The sequence below is a fragment of the Nematolebias whitei genome, chromosome 13 (assembly GCF_014905685.2).
Source record: "Nematolebias whitei isolate Nwh7 chromosome 13, NemWhi1, whole genome shotgun sequence".
Lineage (NCBI taxonomy): Eukaryota > Metazoa > Chordata > Actinopteri > Cyprinodontiformes > Rivulidae > Nematolebias > Nematolebias whitei.
The window spans coordinates 16384825-16400404 of record NC_056510.1 but is presented as its reverse complement, the minus strand read 5'-3'; the positions used below and the strand labels follow the sequence as shown (position 1 = coordinate 16400404).

The following is a 15580-nucleotide window of genomic DNA, read 5'->3' as shown; positions in this document are numbered from 1 at the left end:
ATGTGTTATTTTTTTTTTGTTTAGTTTTTTATTGTAGAGTAACTGAGTTTCCTACTTTGAAGAAATAAAGCATAAAGTTAAAGTGAGTATAATTTACTATGTGTATTAGTACTAGTATCCACATATTTGGAAAGGAAATGACAGGAAAACCGCTAAAACAAGTCATTTTTTGTTGTTGGTATAACATCCTATAAAATTTAGTTTTTTGTTAGTTTTGGTCAAAGCTTGAAAGAGCCACTGTGGAGGGACCAAAGAGCCGCATGTGGCTCCAGAACGCAGGTTGCAGACCCCTGCACTAGAAGAACATTACTTTCTTCAGTTAGTTGAACAAAGTAACTGTACCAGTAACTGTACTTTCAGTTCAGTTAAATCTCTTTTCCAGTTAAGTTTGATAAGAAGACAGAAAACAGTTCAGCGTCACATTTTTTCTCATTTTTATTCCCATTAGTTATTGTAATTGGTGTCATATCAACAGGAGAAAAAACTGCATACATCTACTTGACTTTTGAAATACGATAAGATTTGCGAGGGCGGAGCAGGAGGAGGGGGAGAGGCACACGGAGATGGGGGATGCAGAAAAAACACAGAAGCAAACAAACAGTTGCGTTTGAGGGGGTTACAGTAATTGGGCAGGAGGCAATTCATACCACGATTGGAGTCTGGGGGAAAAAAAAACAAAACTATTTCATCTAAACACTTCTTTTCCTAACAGATATAACAGAGCTGAGTCCTTTCAACCAGTTATGGTTTCTTCATAAGGTGTCTTTAAATTTTTTAAGGCTTTTTTTTTTAAAGTGTACTCTAGATCGTTTTCATCCTAAACATTGAAACAAAATGTTTCCAGTAGCATCCTCGTAAAACATCTCGAGATCTGCACAAAATGCATACACACACAAACACACACAGATTTTAGAGTAGCAGCAGTTTCTGCTAACTATCAGGGGCCAAGCTAGACCTTCGGGCTCAAACAGCAGCTCTGATGGGTGCAACAGTAGCCTTCATTGGTGGAGATATTTCAGCACTGCCTATATTTCATAAAAGATATTCTTAAAGGTTTTCTTTGGGGACGGATGTTTGTGGAATGAGCTCCAGAGTTTAGTAGCTGAGCAGATTCAAGTGAGTAAGGCTCTTCGACAGGACTGAGATGCCATTCATTAGCAACACTAAAATTAGTCTCGGACATTGTCACCAAGCATTACACCGTAAAACAACTATTAACTACAAAACATGAACGCTTTCACCTTTATCCAATAAATGAGGAAATAAGTTAATAAAATCAGTTTGGTAAAATACAAAAGAGCCTCTTTTCATATTTGAATCCAAACATGCTTCCCATAACATGACACAGTTCTTGCATAAATGCTATTTTAGAGTATTATTTTATAGCTGTGTTCTTTTAAAATGTGTTTAGAGGAATGTGACAGAGAACTTTCATTTTATACATGTGTCTCTATATTTTTTGTTAAATATATCATGTCTTGAGTGACAATAATGACTCGTGGTATGGAGGCTTGTTTTGATTGAAGGTTCTGGCAACCATGCACATTTACTGAGCAAGAACTAAAGGTGCAGCATGGTGCACTTGTCATGTTATTTGCTTTTTAAAAGTAGAAAAAGGCTGCGACTTCTTTAAAACATTGATCTAAGGCCAGCAAAACCAATATATGGTCTGCACCTATTAGTGGATATCCCACTTAATCTAAAACCAGCTCTTAGTCTACTCTATGCAACATTGTTTAAAAGAAAGTATAAAGAAATATCCACAGAAATAATCTTAAAAGCACATGTTTAGGGTTAAAATAGACAACAAACAGGATAAGTAAGACCAAAACTACAATAGCTCCTAATTCTAGTCTCTACCTAAAGTTGAGTGATGGATCTTAAATAAAGATGTTTTGAGGCGGTGGTTTAGCGGAGCAGCAGTAACCATGTTGCTTCAGGATGGCAGGTGACAGCATCAAAGTTTGGAAAGGGAAAGATGAGGGTAGTCTAGGGTAGAGAGTGGCAATCTAGAGATCCAGTGTTCACAAACCCTGCTTGACCAGGGCCGCGGTGACGTCCTCAGACAAGGTTGATAACTGGGGAGACTCCGTCATGTTGATGCTTCCAGAGGATGATAGATGGCTTTCCTGGAGGTGGTGGGGGGACACCGAGCCAGACAAACCAGGCGACTGGACGATGATGCCTGCTCCCTGGTCCACCCGAGCCTTTGCATGTTCGCGAAACATCAACCTGTGGCTCTCGATCTATTAAAGGCAGGTGGTGTGATGTGAGAAACAATGAAACAACTGGCAAAACAGTATCTATGCTAACCATTAGGTAACAACTTATTATTTTTTTCTTTTTTTATAATACAGTAGTCCCTTGCTACTTCACGGTTCGACTTTCAAGAACTTGCTCTTTTGCGTTTTTTCAAAGTAAGACTATACACAAGAAAAAGAAAAAAAATTGTGCACGACACACGATTGGCAATTGTAATATAACGTGACTGGGACAGTACGGGATACAGAAAAAAGTTAATGAAAAAAACAATACTTCGGACAGGTGCCGCCATTTTGTAGTTTTCTCTTAATAAGCCTGTCATTCCCCAATCCATTACGGAAGCACGATCCCTAGTTTAGCTCATTTGCGCATGCGCTAAAAGGAATACTTTCGGGTCGCACAGATCGCCATTGAATATGCTAGATTAAGGAAAATGTACTAGTATAGTTCCATTTATGAATAAGAACTGTCTTAATTTACTTAGAAAAATATGTGCTCTATCTCTGCCAATATTCATGTTGCTAATATACACCACTCGTGTTTCCGTTAAAATCATTGACATAGTTACGTCATGGTTAAAATGATATGCAGCTTCACCACTGAGCAGCGCTGTTTCACCATGGAAATAATTCATTCTGTATCTTGCAGGGTTTTTCCTCATTCAGCCCAGGCTGTAGGTCAAGTCTAATGCATCGCATATCATCTTAACCAATGATTTGTAACGGAAATACGAGTGGCGTAAATTAGCTACATGGAGATCAGCAGAGATAGACGTACTTTTCTAAGGAAATTAAGACAGTTTTTATTCATAACAACGGCGATCCGTCCGACCTGGAAGTACACTATGGATCGTACTTCCATAACTAGATCGGGGAATGATAAAGCCTACACTGTATCCCCATTCAAAATGACTAAATTTCCCAGAAGCCAACAGTGCACTACCCATAATTCCCAATAGCACCTCTCCAGCCATTGCTTTCTGCTAAAATGGAGGAAAACTTGTGATCCGATCCAAAAAAATTCATTCCTTATTCATACCGACTTCGGCGCTCAGTGGATCCACAGAGCTGTATAGAACTTACAAGGAAATGGACCAGAACTGGAGTTCCAGCTTCATTGGTGGTGGTGGTGGTGGTGGTGGTGGGGTGGGGGATAACCCCAGTGATAAACAAGGGACTACTGTATTTAAATTGTAGGACAAAGTTTTAAACGTGTCAGATCTAGAGTTTCACTTAAAGATTATGACTGCAATAACAAAAAGCCATTTGAGACTATATGTTTAAATAATCAACCAAAATAATTCAATTCAGTTTATTTCTATAGCACCAAGTCACAACAGAAGTTGTCTCAGGGCACTGAACAGAAACATTCACATATTTACAAAAGCCAATTAAAGAATAAATAGAGAACATTACCCCTTGGGGATCATTAAAATATATCAGAATTGACAATAATTGAATTGACAAAAGAAAAAAAAGTGTTTTAATAGAAGCCCCTTTTCAAAAAGTGACACTTTGAACAGTCTTTGAAAGCCTCAGTGTTCTTCTCTAAGTGATGGATTAAGAGCAGTAGATTGACACTCACCAGAATGTGACCTCCACCAGGAATGTGATGAGCATAATCCAGTGAACCCACCTTGGCTTGCGCTTTGTCTTTGAAGTCCAGCTTTACGCTCTCTATTCGCACATTACCGCCCCCTGCAAGAAGCAGAAGAGTCAAACTTTAGGCAAAATTGAGATCAGCAAAGTTATTCAGTTTTGAAAAGTAAACAAAAGCCTACGTCGACTTGATACTCAAAGATAGAAAGTGATGAAACGTTTTAAAAGAAGTAGAAATAAATAAGTGAATAAAGTGAAGTATACACAAGACAGTACCAGTAGATGGAGCTGGAAATACACGACAGGCGGTGTTCAAGTAATTGGATTTCATGTTTTAAAGCAAAACACAAAAAAAATCTTGAAATCTGTTTAACATGTGAACACTCTCAGCAGCCAGTCGTGTTTTACAACGATGTAAAGTAGCTGTATCTAACAGCAAATACTTTAAAAATACCAATTCTGACAAAAATATTAAATTAAATCAATCAACCTTTATTTATACAGGTAAATCCCATTGAGCCTCGAGGACTCATTTACAAGAGAGACCTGAAATGTAAATGTGATCTTTATGTAGACAGAACTGTGAATGCAGTTTTATTTAATGTACTTGTTGTGAAATTGAGGTCCCTGGACCCCCAGGAGTCCGCAAGCCGGTACTTGGGGGTCCGCCAAAAGAAAAAAATTCTATATAAATATATATATTTATTTATTTATTTATATTTATATTTTTATTTTTATTTTTTTACAAGCACGTAAATGTTTAACAACCTGTTAAAATACACTAAAATGCAGAAAATCATATCTACTTTATTCATATTTTTTCTGGGGGAGGACCCTCTGCACCCCCGCTGACTATTCGTGTTACAGTATCGATTGGTTTATAAATTAAGCCCTGTGACTTGGTTTGACTACTGCTGTTATTATTCTGTTCAGTTTTCTGTAATAATTTGAAGTGGCAATACATTTATTATAATCATAAAGTGAATAGGTTAAGTTTTAAAGTGTTTTTTGATACTGGTAATTTTATCAAAATTGTTATTTTTGGAAGTTGAAATTAAAAATGTTGTTAATTGGGTCTTGAATGAAAAATATCCCATGCTTAAAAGTATAAAAACTGTATTAACACTATTAAAGAACAGGTCTTAAGTATTTATGTTACATAAATATTTCCATTGGATTAAAGAGACAAACTGAAGAAAATTATTTGATAAACATGAGAGTTATGAGGGGCTCCCTGAAACTTTTTCTCCCCTGTAGGGGGTCCCTGAACCCAAAAAGTTTAAGAACCCCTGGTTTAATGTAGTTAACTGGAACGGGTTTGGGTTAATGCAGTTCAGATTTATTTCTAACCAGTTTTTAACTTTTTGTCTCACACAGTTTACACTCTAAAGGTAGAAAGGCACAAACTGCAGCAATGTTGCCAGGAAAAAACACCTCCCACAGCCGGCCACCTGGGGACCAATCAATCGAGCCGTCAGTCCGAACACAGTTCACAGCTCAGTTCGACTGTTGTTCTTTCAGCTCTCCGGGACATTGAAGGGTGTGAAAGCTTAATGTGATTGACTGATTATTGAAGGGATTCACATAAATTTTCTAATTAAATTCATCACTTGATTTGAAACAAATGAGCATCCAATGTCTGATGGGGGTGGGGGTGGGGGATTGATGCAATAATAAACATTTGCAAATTGTTCAACATTTTTGTATTATTTATTTATTTTTATTGCAAATAAAAAATAGTCTAATTCTAATTAATAAAAAAATATATTAGTGTTGATATTTCCCCAAAAATACTGCTATATACAAATTGTATGCATTAATAACTTTAGAACGCTAATATTGGAATTATTTTATTTTGATCAGTTTTCATGAGGGGTTTTGCTTTACTTAAATAAAAAAAAAAATGTATTCTTCTATAACAAACGCACAGCAGACTTTTTTTTATTTATTTAACAGTTACCTAAATTCTGCAGGTCTTCACAGAGAGTTTTGTTCACATTTATAACAATATTTATATCAAAAATATATTATTAGACATGCTTTAATCAATTTTCTAGCTTTCCAATATATTTCCATTCACAAAAACATAAAAATCTTGTGAATAAATCAAACAAAACAACAAGCAAATGCACGATTATCATTGTGTCATAATAATGTAAAATTTGTCCTGCCCTTATGTATTCCCTTTAACAAGAGTTTGTTATTTCAGTAGATTCATTAAAAATCTAGTATTTATTTGAAAATTCAAGTTGGGAAGAAAAAAATCAAATAGGCAATTTTTTCCAGCATTGTTTGTGTTTTTTCTGTTTAGTATCATGTATTTTATTTATTTATTCAGCTAAAACAGTAAATAGTTTATGGAAATGCTGCCTTCTACACATCTTACCCACCTCTGGCTGTGTCATAATATATATAGGGTTTTTTTTTTTTCTTTCTCCAGTATGGATTTTGAGCAGGTGTCATCAACTAGCTAAATGGGTTTACAGCTTTCCCAGCCTCATACACATTTATGTAGCTGTCCAGTGCATAGCCTGAAGGTCAAATGCCATCACTGCCACCTCAGTATTATCCTCTTTGTGCTGAACTTTATACCTGGACGATGATGGATGTTGTCTAGAGAACCACATTTGGAAGTCACATGGCTCAAGTCAATCTTCTTGTTCTGGATTTGCACCTGGAAGAAGCAAAGTTAGGAAATGATGAGGTCAGAGCTCAAAGACCATTGCAGAGTTGCAGCTGATGTCAGACTGTGCTCAGTTTTAAAATTCAGTTTCCTTTTTTAAACTTTGGAAACATAGTGAGAGCTATATTGTTTAACTAACTGTCTGTGTTAAACACTAGTATAAGCTAGAAGTTAAATGTATTTTTTTCAGAACAGCAATACCAAATGATGTCTAAAAATCAGAACACCAGTAACTACTTTATAACGGTCCCTGTGTTGCATTTGAAAGAAAAGTGACAGCTATAACAGCTGTATTTCTTCAAAATGTTTCAGCACATTCAACAAACATGGGGGGTACACTGAGACGAACAAGCTGGTAAAATAGACATAATACACATTTGAAAGCAGCCACAGGCATAAAAAAGGCACAAAGATGTGGAAATATATGACACTGGAGAGGGACCCAAAGAGAAATTTACTAAGAAATGTGAAAGGAGTGAACAGATGAGACAGCGAATAGAGAGGAGGTATAAAGCTTTTGACATGGCACGATGAATAAGGAGAGAAAGAGGACATCCTGAAATGAATCACCAGGATGAGTCTGAGGTTGCTGATGTAGTTGGTCATTCAATAACAATGATTTGTTCTTTTTTCACCTTTAAAGGGTAATAAACATGTAAAAAAAGTGAAACACTGAACAATAAAGACGTGAATCAGGTAAAACACACAATGTGTCTACAAATATGTCTCTTTTACCTTGTGCAATGAAGAAAATGTGTATGTTTACCAGGCTGTTCACAGATGAAGTCCACAAATTAACTTGTACTACTAAACATATGAGGGCAGCATGGTGGCGCAACTGGTAGAACTGCTGCCTCTCAGCGAACAGGTCCCTGGTTCAAACCCCGGTCCAGGTGCCTTCTGGGTGGAGTTTGCATGTTCTCTCCGTGCATGCGTGGGTTTTCTCCGGGTACTCCGGTTTCCTCCCACAGACCAAAAACATGCATGTTAGGCTGATTGGTAACTCTAAATTGTCCCTAGGTGTGAGTGAGAGAGTGAATGGTTGTTTGTCTCGTTTGTATCTATGCGGCCCTGTGATGGACTTGCGACCTGTCCAGGGTCTACCCCGCCCCTCGCACAGTGATTGCTGGACATGGCACCAGCGACCCCCGTGACCCAAAATGGAATAAACGGGTAAAGATAATGGATGGATGGATACTAAACATATGCAGCAAGAGCCAAAAAGAGAGCTAGAGTGTAATCACTGTTAATGGACATCGTCATGGATGATAAGGTCTGATGACCTTTCTTTATAATAATCTGAAGATAAGGTCTTCTGTATTCACATATGCAACTGTTTACATGTTCTCAGGCTTAAACTGGTCCTGTGATGTTGTTTGATGCCTTAAGTTTTCACCTATGCACTAATAAGCATTTGTTACTGTTTCTTTAAAGTGTCTATATCTTACTCTATTCTATTGGACACCATCTGACCATCAAATGTTGTGAACGTGTCTCAACTCACAAGGTTTGCTAAATAATAAAAAGACAAAATGTGTCCTGTTTCTGTTGCTTGTTTTCAGTTTCACTTACTGCTTTTGTCACGACAAACCTCAGTAAAGATTTTGGCACATTTCTTTAACAACAGTGTCTCCCAGAAGCTGAGATCTGTTTTAAGTATGCACCAAAGTCCATGCTCAATAAGCCAGGTATAAAATCAAGCAATGTTCATCCAAGTCAACTGGATGGTTTCTTTTTTTTTTTTTTTTTGCTGATATGTTTCATCCTTCATCCAAAGGTCTTCCTCAATCTGAGAAGCCAACAAACAAAACTGATTCCCACAAACAACATACTCCATAGTGAAAAAAACAGTTTGCTAGTGCTAAGATGACCTCTGGCACTCGCCCTCTCTGGGGCCCACCCTCTTCCCTGTCATCTCCTCTGAGACAGCCATGCCAAAGTGGTTCAAGACTTGTGGTCATGAACTTTGATGTTTTGAACCACTTTGGCATGACTGTCTCAGAGGAGTTTACGGGGAAGAGGGCGGGCCCCAGAGGCCATCTTAGCACAGCAAATTGTTTTTTTTCCCCACTTTGGAGTACACCCTCAGCAGTGTCCTGGAGGGTGTGTGGGAGTTTGCCCAACCAGTCTACATGTGCTTTGTGGACTTGGAGAAGGTGTTCGACCACGTCCCTTGGGGAGCCCTGTGGAGGGTACTCCGGGAGTATGGGGTACCAAGCACTTTGATACGGGCTGTTAGGTCCCTGTACGAGTGGTGTGAGAGCTTGGTCTGCGTTGCCAGTAGTGAGTCAAGCTCGTTCCCAGTGATAGTTGGACTCCGCCAAGGTTGTCCTTTGTCACAGATTCTGTTCATAACTTTTATGGACAGAATTTCTAGGCACAGCCAACCAAGGTGTTGAGGGGATCCATTTTGGTGGCCTTAGGATCACTTCTCTGTTTTTTGCAGATGATGTGGTCCTGTTGGCTTCATTAGGTCATGCTCTACAGCTTTTGCTGGAGTAGTTTGCAGCCGAGTGTTACGCGGCTGGGATGAGGATCAGTTCCTCTAAATCAGAGGCCATGGTCTTGAGCCGGAAAAGGGTAGAGTGCCCTCTCCAGGTCGGGGAGGAGGTCCTGCCCCAAATGGAGGAGTTTAAGTATCTTGGGATCTTGTTCACGAATGAGGGAAAAATGGAGCGTGAGATCGATAGGCGGATAGGTGCAGCATCGGCAGAGAAGCGGGCGCAGTACCGGTCTGTCGTGGTGAAGAGAAAGCTGAGTCAAAAGGTGAAGCTCTCAATGTAGTGGTCGATCTATGTTCCTACCCTCATCTATGGTCACGAGCTTTGGGTTGTGACCGAAAGAACAAGATCACGGATACAGGCGAGCGAAATGAGTTTTTGCTGCAGCGTGTCCCTTAGAGATAGGAGAAGAAGCTCGGTCATCTGGGAGGGACTCAGAGTAGAGCCGCTGCTTCTCCACATCAAGAGGAGCCAGTTGAGGTGGCTCCGGCATCTGGTTAGGATGCCTCCTGGATGCCTCCCTGGCGAGGTATTCCGGGCACGTCCCACCGGGAGGAGACCCAGAGGAAGACCCAGGACACACTGGAGGGACTATGCTTCTCTGCTGGCCTGTGAGTACCTTGGGATTCCCGTGGAGTAGCTGGCCCAAGTGGCTGGGGAGAGGGAAGTCTGGGCCTCCCTACTTTGGCTGCTACCCCCGTGACCCGATCCCGGATAAGTGGAAGAAAATGGATGGATGGATGGATGGAGTATGCTGTTTGTGGGAATCAGTTTTGTTTGCTGGCTTCTCAGATTGAGGAAGTCCTTTGGATAAAGGATTAAACATCTCAGCACAAAAAAAAAAAAAAAAAAAGAAAACGTTCAGATGTCCTGATTGAACATTGTTCTTGGCATGGTTATCTTTACTTTAACATGCCACCATGTATAAATTTAGTACTTAATATTTGACAGCAAAGCAACATTTAAACCATGCTCCTTTAGTAACAGCTATAAGCTATAAACAAGAGTCTACTCAGTATAGAGTGCAATCTGTTACTTAAAACCTACATTGCTTTAAATAAAGAACTGAATGCTGAATGTTAGGATAGTAAAACAAAATTGCACAAATAAAATGAAACACATTTAACAACACAGCAACTTGTTACATGACAGTAACACTATAAACTCCTCTCACGCATCCATTACCTTTCATCTCACCCACTCTCTTTGGTTCTTATAGGTTTTTTTTCTATATTATGCAGCATTTTGTCTGATTTAAAGTGACCAGACTGCATTTTAGCCGTTTGTTCTTTGTTATGAACAGTTATCAGATGTTCACCTTTTGGTTATGCGTTTAGAATATGCATAGTGGGCACAATACATTGAGCAGATTAAACCATGATATGCTTTAAAATGTGTTCTTCTTTACTCTAAAACTATTTTAAAGAAACATTTACTGCAACGTTGTCTGACAATCAGTTTATTTTATCTTCCAGTCACCAAAAATCACAGTAATTTTCACTGCTGCTGCATGCTACTGTAAAAATGAACATATTAACAATTTACAGTGTCAAGGATACAACAGCAGCAAGTAATGTGAATATATTGCTGTTTTCCCAACTGTGCAAAGCTAAATTTCTAATCACACAGTGATTACATGTAACACAGTTATGAGAGGCTAATATGTGTTTTTGCCAAATACATTGCAGGTACATTTTTTGCGGAGATATTTTAACACAACCGTTCCCCAGGTAACCTGGTGATTTCAGATTCACAATTTGATTGGATCAAACAGAGAGATGAGGAGTGCTATAAACTCTGGAGACAGGTTTTAATTGTTTCATTGTTATTAGGCTTGTGTAATGGTGCATTGACATGTGCATCACCTAAATCAGAAACTGCAGATGGAGTACACACTATATCTGCTGCCTTCAGATCACTGCAATTAGATTTAAGTGCTTCAAGCAGAGTGCTACGTGCTGTGAATAAAACATACTGAGAAGAGGTTTGCTTAAAATGAAATACAATCTAGTAGATTTGCCTTATATTGTTTTAGATAATCTGACTTTTAACTGTGCATTAATACTAAAAATGTATACATCTTCTAGTAAAATATGTGATGTCTTGAATCTTAAAATATTGTCTCTTGAGCACCGGAATTTCCAGAACACTGACAGGTTGGATTAATTGAGGTACTGACAAGTTATAATGTGGCAGGAAATATACTGTACAAAATGTAATTTTGAAATTAACATTACATAGTAGCATTTGATTAAAAATGGTTGTTTCTTTCATGGGCATCTCTTTGCAGCACGGTACATTTACCGTATTTGCCACCGTACACATCGCACCGCCGTACAAGTCACATCAGTCCAAATATGTCTAATAAAGTGGAAAAAAACATAAATGTGTCACTTCGCTGTATAAGTCACATCTATTATTCATCACCGCTAACACGTTGCCTTTGTTATGTTGTCACCGCTGACCACCTGGAAATGTGAGCTGGTGTTGTGTCAAAAATCGATTGGCTGCCAAATGACGGCCACGGGAGTGTGCATGGGAGGACTTTAATAAGAATTTAACAAAATTAACACTTAAAACAATTATTTGTTTGCTCTACATTATAGTAAAGGTGTGTCTCAGTTTAACTTTTCCTTAATAAATGCACTTTAATGGTCAAATCAGCTGCATTTCGCATGGGCGGCGCAAAGAAATGCAGCTGATTTGACGTTTGCTCCAGGAGTTCTGGAGCGAGATAAAGATGGCTCTATATGGCAAGCCAAGAGTCTCATTAATAGCCACTTTTACCTATTAATGAGACATTTGGCTTGCCAAAGTAGTCGAAGGCCCTCTAGTGGCTGAAAAAGGTTGTGTTCAATATTTTCCATGTCAGAATGAATGAAATTGTCAGATTGCAGCCAAAAATTGGGTTATAAAAATGGGGAAAAAACAAATATGTTGCTTTGCTGTATAAGTCACAGGCATGCTAATTTATGGGAAAAAAGTGACTTATACAGTGAAAATTATGATAGTCATTTACTACCGAAACACAATAATTTATATAGCGTTAGAACTTGAACTTCCACAAAAGTTGAATCTTTCACATTGTTGGCAAATTCTGCATAACAATGTGCCAACTTTTACTATCGACATGTGCAGAGTCAAAACCACTACTACAACATGCTGATAAAAAAAAAAAAAACATGTTGACTAATTGCACAAACGAGTCACTTAATCAACTGGGGTACTATAGATGACAGGGGGACACTAATAGTACCACTGCAAAAACATAACACATAAATAACAACGACATCAACACTGAAATAATGGATTCGCAGGACAAGACTCACGTTTCCACCTCCTGCTGAGTAGCCCCGCCTGTCCAAGGACCCACACCTAGATTTAACATGGGTGTAGTCCAATTTAACACTCGGGATGAGCACCTGCAGGGGCGGAGGTAAGGAATGAGGACGGGAGAATTTGCAGGGGTTCTGTCAAGCCCTGTAAGCAGTTTGCATCGTCCCGTTATTTTAATGTTTCAACCTTCAAATAAGAGTGTTTCAGTTATCCTGCTGCCCCAGACACACATTATTCTGTGAATATAACAAGCAAGACAAATGTATAATGCTGCATGCCCAGAAGCACGAAGTTAGACCCTGCATTAGCCTGTCAAAACATCTGATGTCTCCTCAGCACTCTCCTTTAACAATCTAGTCTAAAATACAAAATGTTTTGTAAGAGTGGAATCCATTAAGTTACAGACAAATGTTGAGCCTGTCATACCCACATGGATATTTTCTGAAAAATATAAGACTTTAGTTGCACAAATGTTCAGCAGTTATTTGGTTTTCTGGAGGATTTTTGATTTTGATTTTTCAAATTCCCGTATGGGACACCAGAAGGCAAGTTTTCCAGATGAGCGTCAAAATACAAATATATGCAAATTATAAGAAACCATAAGTTTAGGGTGTAATGATGATAACATATGTGAGTGTGCTGTGATGGTGATGAATGAGTCTTAGTCGCTGCAGGAAGAAAACAAAATACAGCAAGTAAGAAGAGGATAAAGCAAACCTGGAACAATATATTCACAATAAAAAAAAACACATATTTAGTTGAACATTCACGGCTACTGGATCATTACCTAAGCTCTAAATCATTTTGCACACTGTGCAGGAAACGTAAATTATAAATGAAAACCTTTAACAACTATGTACTTTACTGTTTGGGGGCGTTTTTGTTTGATTTTGATCAAACTGAAACCATTATCTTTTTCATATGTAAACCCAGAGGTCAAGGTCAAGGTTCTTTAATTGTCATTCACATCACATCTGGTACATGAGGTGGAACAAAATTGTGTACACAGGGTCCCAGTTACATCCAACATACTATTACCAGATAATGGTAAGGTACCATCACCTAAACCTTTTCAATCCCAAATAATAGCCAAGCAGAAAAGTGAAACACCTTACAATTTAATGAACTGATTGAGGCATAAACTCAGGTCTTGTTGCATAAAGATAAACAGACTAAGGTCAAAAACACCACCTACTTCTAACTGCTAAGTATTTTTCCAGTGGTCTGAAGTAATGTAAAACCAAAGCATGTCAACATTTTTAAAGTGAAATGTTCTTGTTTTGAATAATTTTTATTGCAGTTATTTTTAGTTTATGAGACTTTCTTATTTATTGTGAGGAACGGCTACAGTTCAAATGAATAATTTGTAAAATGAATAGGTTTAAACATTTGTAAGGACACTTTGCTGGGAACCGTAACTGTGAAGGACAAAGTAGATGATGTTGTTCCAGTTTGTATCATTGCTTATTACAACACGCAGTTCATAATGTAGGAAAAAACTTGTTGTTTGTTGGATGAAAGAATTTTACTTACTTTAGAAAAGAGTTTTGAGTCAAATCAGACTTTTTTTTTGTCAAGATTGTTCACACTCTCTGGCATGTGAAACAAACTAACAGCACAAGTGGAAATGAAAATCACTGACATTTTCTGGGCAAAGGAACAGAAGCAGAGTCGAAAGTTGTCAGTAAATCATTCCTTGCTAGTCTATGAGCTGTAAAATAAAGCATCCATGCACAAGGTAGACCTCATACGTGAATATTAAGATTCTAACCAAATACAATAATACTATCAGGGAATTCTGAAAAGGGGTAAACAATGGTTAGAGTTGAACAATGTTCAGTCAGGTCATCTGGACAGTTTCTTGTTTTGTTTTGTTTTTCCTGAGACATTTCGTCCTTCATCCAAAGGACGTATTCAGTCCAAGGAGCCACAAACAAACTGGAGTCCCACAAGCACCAACTCCAATTGTGGAAAAAGACAGTTTGCTGGTGATAAGATGGTTTCTGGGGCATGCCCTCTCCCTAGTTAACTCCTCTTAGGCAGCCATGCCAAATGGTTCAAAACACCAAAGCCCATGCTCAATAATCCAGGTACAACCAGGTAAGATGGTCTTGAGGCCATCTTAGCACCAACAGAACTGGTTTGTTCCACTTTAGAGTAAGCTGTTGGGGGAAGAATCAGTTTTGTGTTGTGCGTTTCCTTGACTGACGAATCCTTCCGGACCGAAGGTGAAACGTTTCAGCGCAAAAAAAGAAACTGTCCAGATGACCTGACTGAACAATGTTGGATTGTATACCTGGATTATTGAGCATGGACTTTGTTGTTTCTTTTCAATGTAATATTTCCAAATCCAAAATTTAAAAATAAAAGTACAAGTATGGCTGTTATTTACAACATGAGGCTATGATCTTCTGGGATTTTTGGCAATGCAAGTTGTTGGATGGAATCAAAAGTTTCTAGCCTAGTTGCAATATTGCTACCAGCTGTTAATTTCTAATGTTGATTTTACTTTTGATGTAATCTTGGCCATTTTCAAACTTAGATTATAGAAAGAAATTAGTAATTGTTTAAATAAATACTAAAAAGTTCAGAATCAAGTAAGAAAGAAAGGGTTTACAGTACTTCCTTGCTACTTCGCAGTTTGTTTATCGCGGACTCGCTCGCTCTATTGCGGTTTTTCAAAGTAAGATTGGACATGACACACAACTGGCTGATTGATGGATGAGCTGCACAATCGGCATGGCATGTTTAAAAATAAAATAAATAAAGGCTTACTACAATGTGTGCTCTCAGGACATTTTTACATGCAGTGTTCCCTCTGTGAGGACTGACTAGGTAAAGGGGCTTTTTCCTACTCCACTCCTGTTTTCTGGAATATCATGCAAAAATATCTGAAACTATCAGCCTTGACCTCTCTAAGTGGTTTCAAACATCTGCTAAGTTCCTGGGGAAAAAACTATGCAGACATGTTCCTGTTTTTAGTTTTCTACATTACCTTACAACCTAGCTTTTTTTTTTTACAAAATATATTAATACCACATTATTTTCACTTGTTATTCTCAATTTGTTCGCATCCTTTATGATTGATTGTTATTGTGTTTGTTGTCCACTGTTGTCATCACTCTGTTAAAATGAGGTCTCTCTTGTAAATGAGTCCCCAAGGCTCAATGGGATTAATCTGTATAAATAAAGGTTGAATG

At 38.2% G+C, this 15580-nt stretch overlaps 2 protein-coding genes across 2 annotated transcripts in view; both read right to left on the bottom strand.

The window, feature by feature from the left end:
* The window catches only part of cps1 (carbamoyl-phosphate synthase 1, mitochondrial), an 80995-nt gene extending 79065 nt beyond the window's left edge, over positions 1–1930 (bottom strand). The window contains 1 exon segment of the mRNA XM_037686138.1: positions 1861–1930. Within this exon segment, the coding sequence (XP_037542066.1) occupies positions 1861–1930 (70 nt within the window).
* A 58-nt stretch (positions 1931–1988) lies between these two features.
* map2 (microtubule-associated protein 2) overlaps positions 1989–15580 on the bottom strand; it is a 96735-nt gene continuing 83143 nt past the window's right edge. The window contains exons 16-19 of the mRNA XM_037686137.1: positions 12374–12466; positions 6453–6534; positions 3847–3959; positions 1989–2246 (exon numbers count right to left, since the gene is read on the bottom strand). Of these exons, the coding sequence (XP_037542065.1) occupies positions 2025–2246; positions 3847–3959; positions 6453–6534; positions 12374–12466 (510 nt within the window). The 3' untranslated portion in view covers positions 1989–2024. The remainder of the gene's footprint in view (positions 2247–3846; positions 3960–6452; positions 6535–12373; positions 12467–15580) is intronic.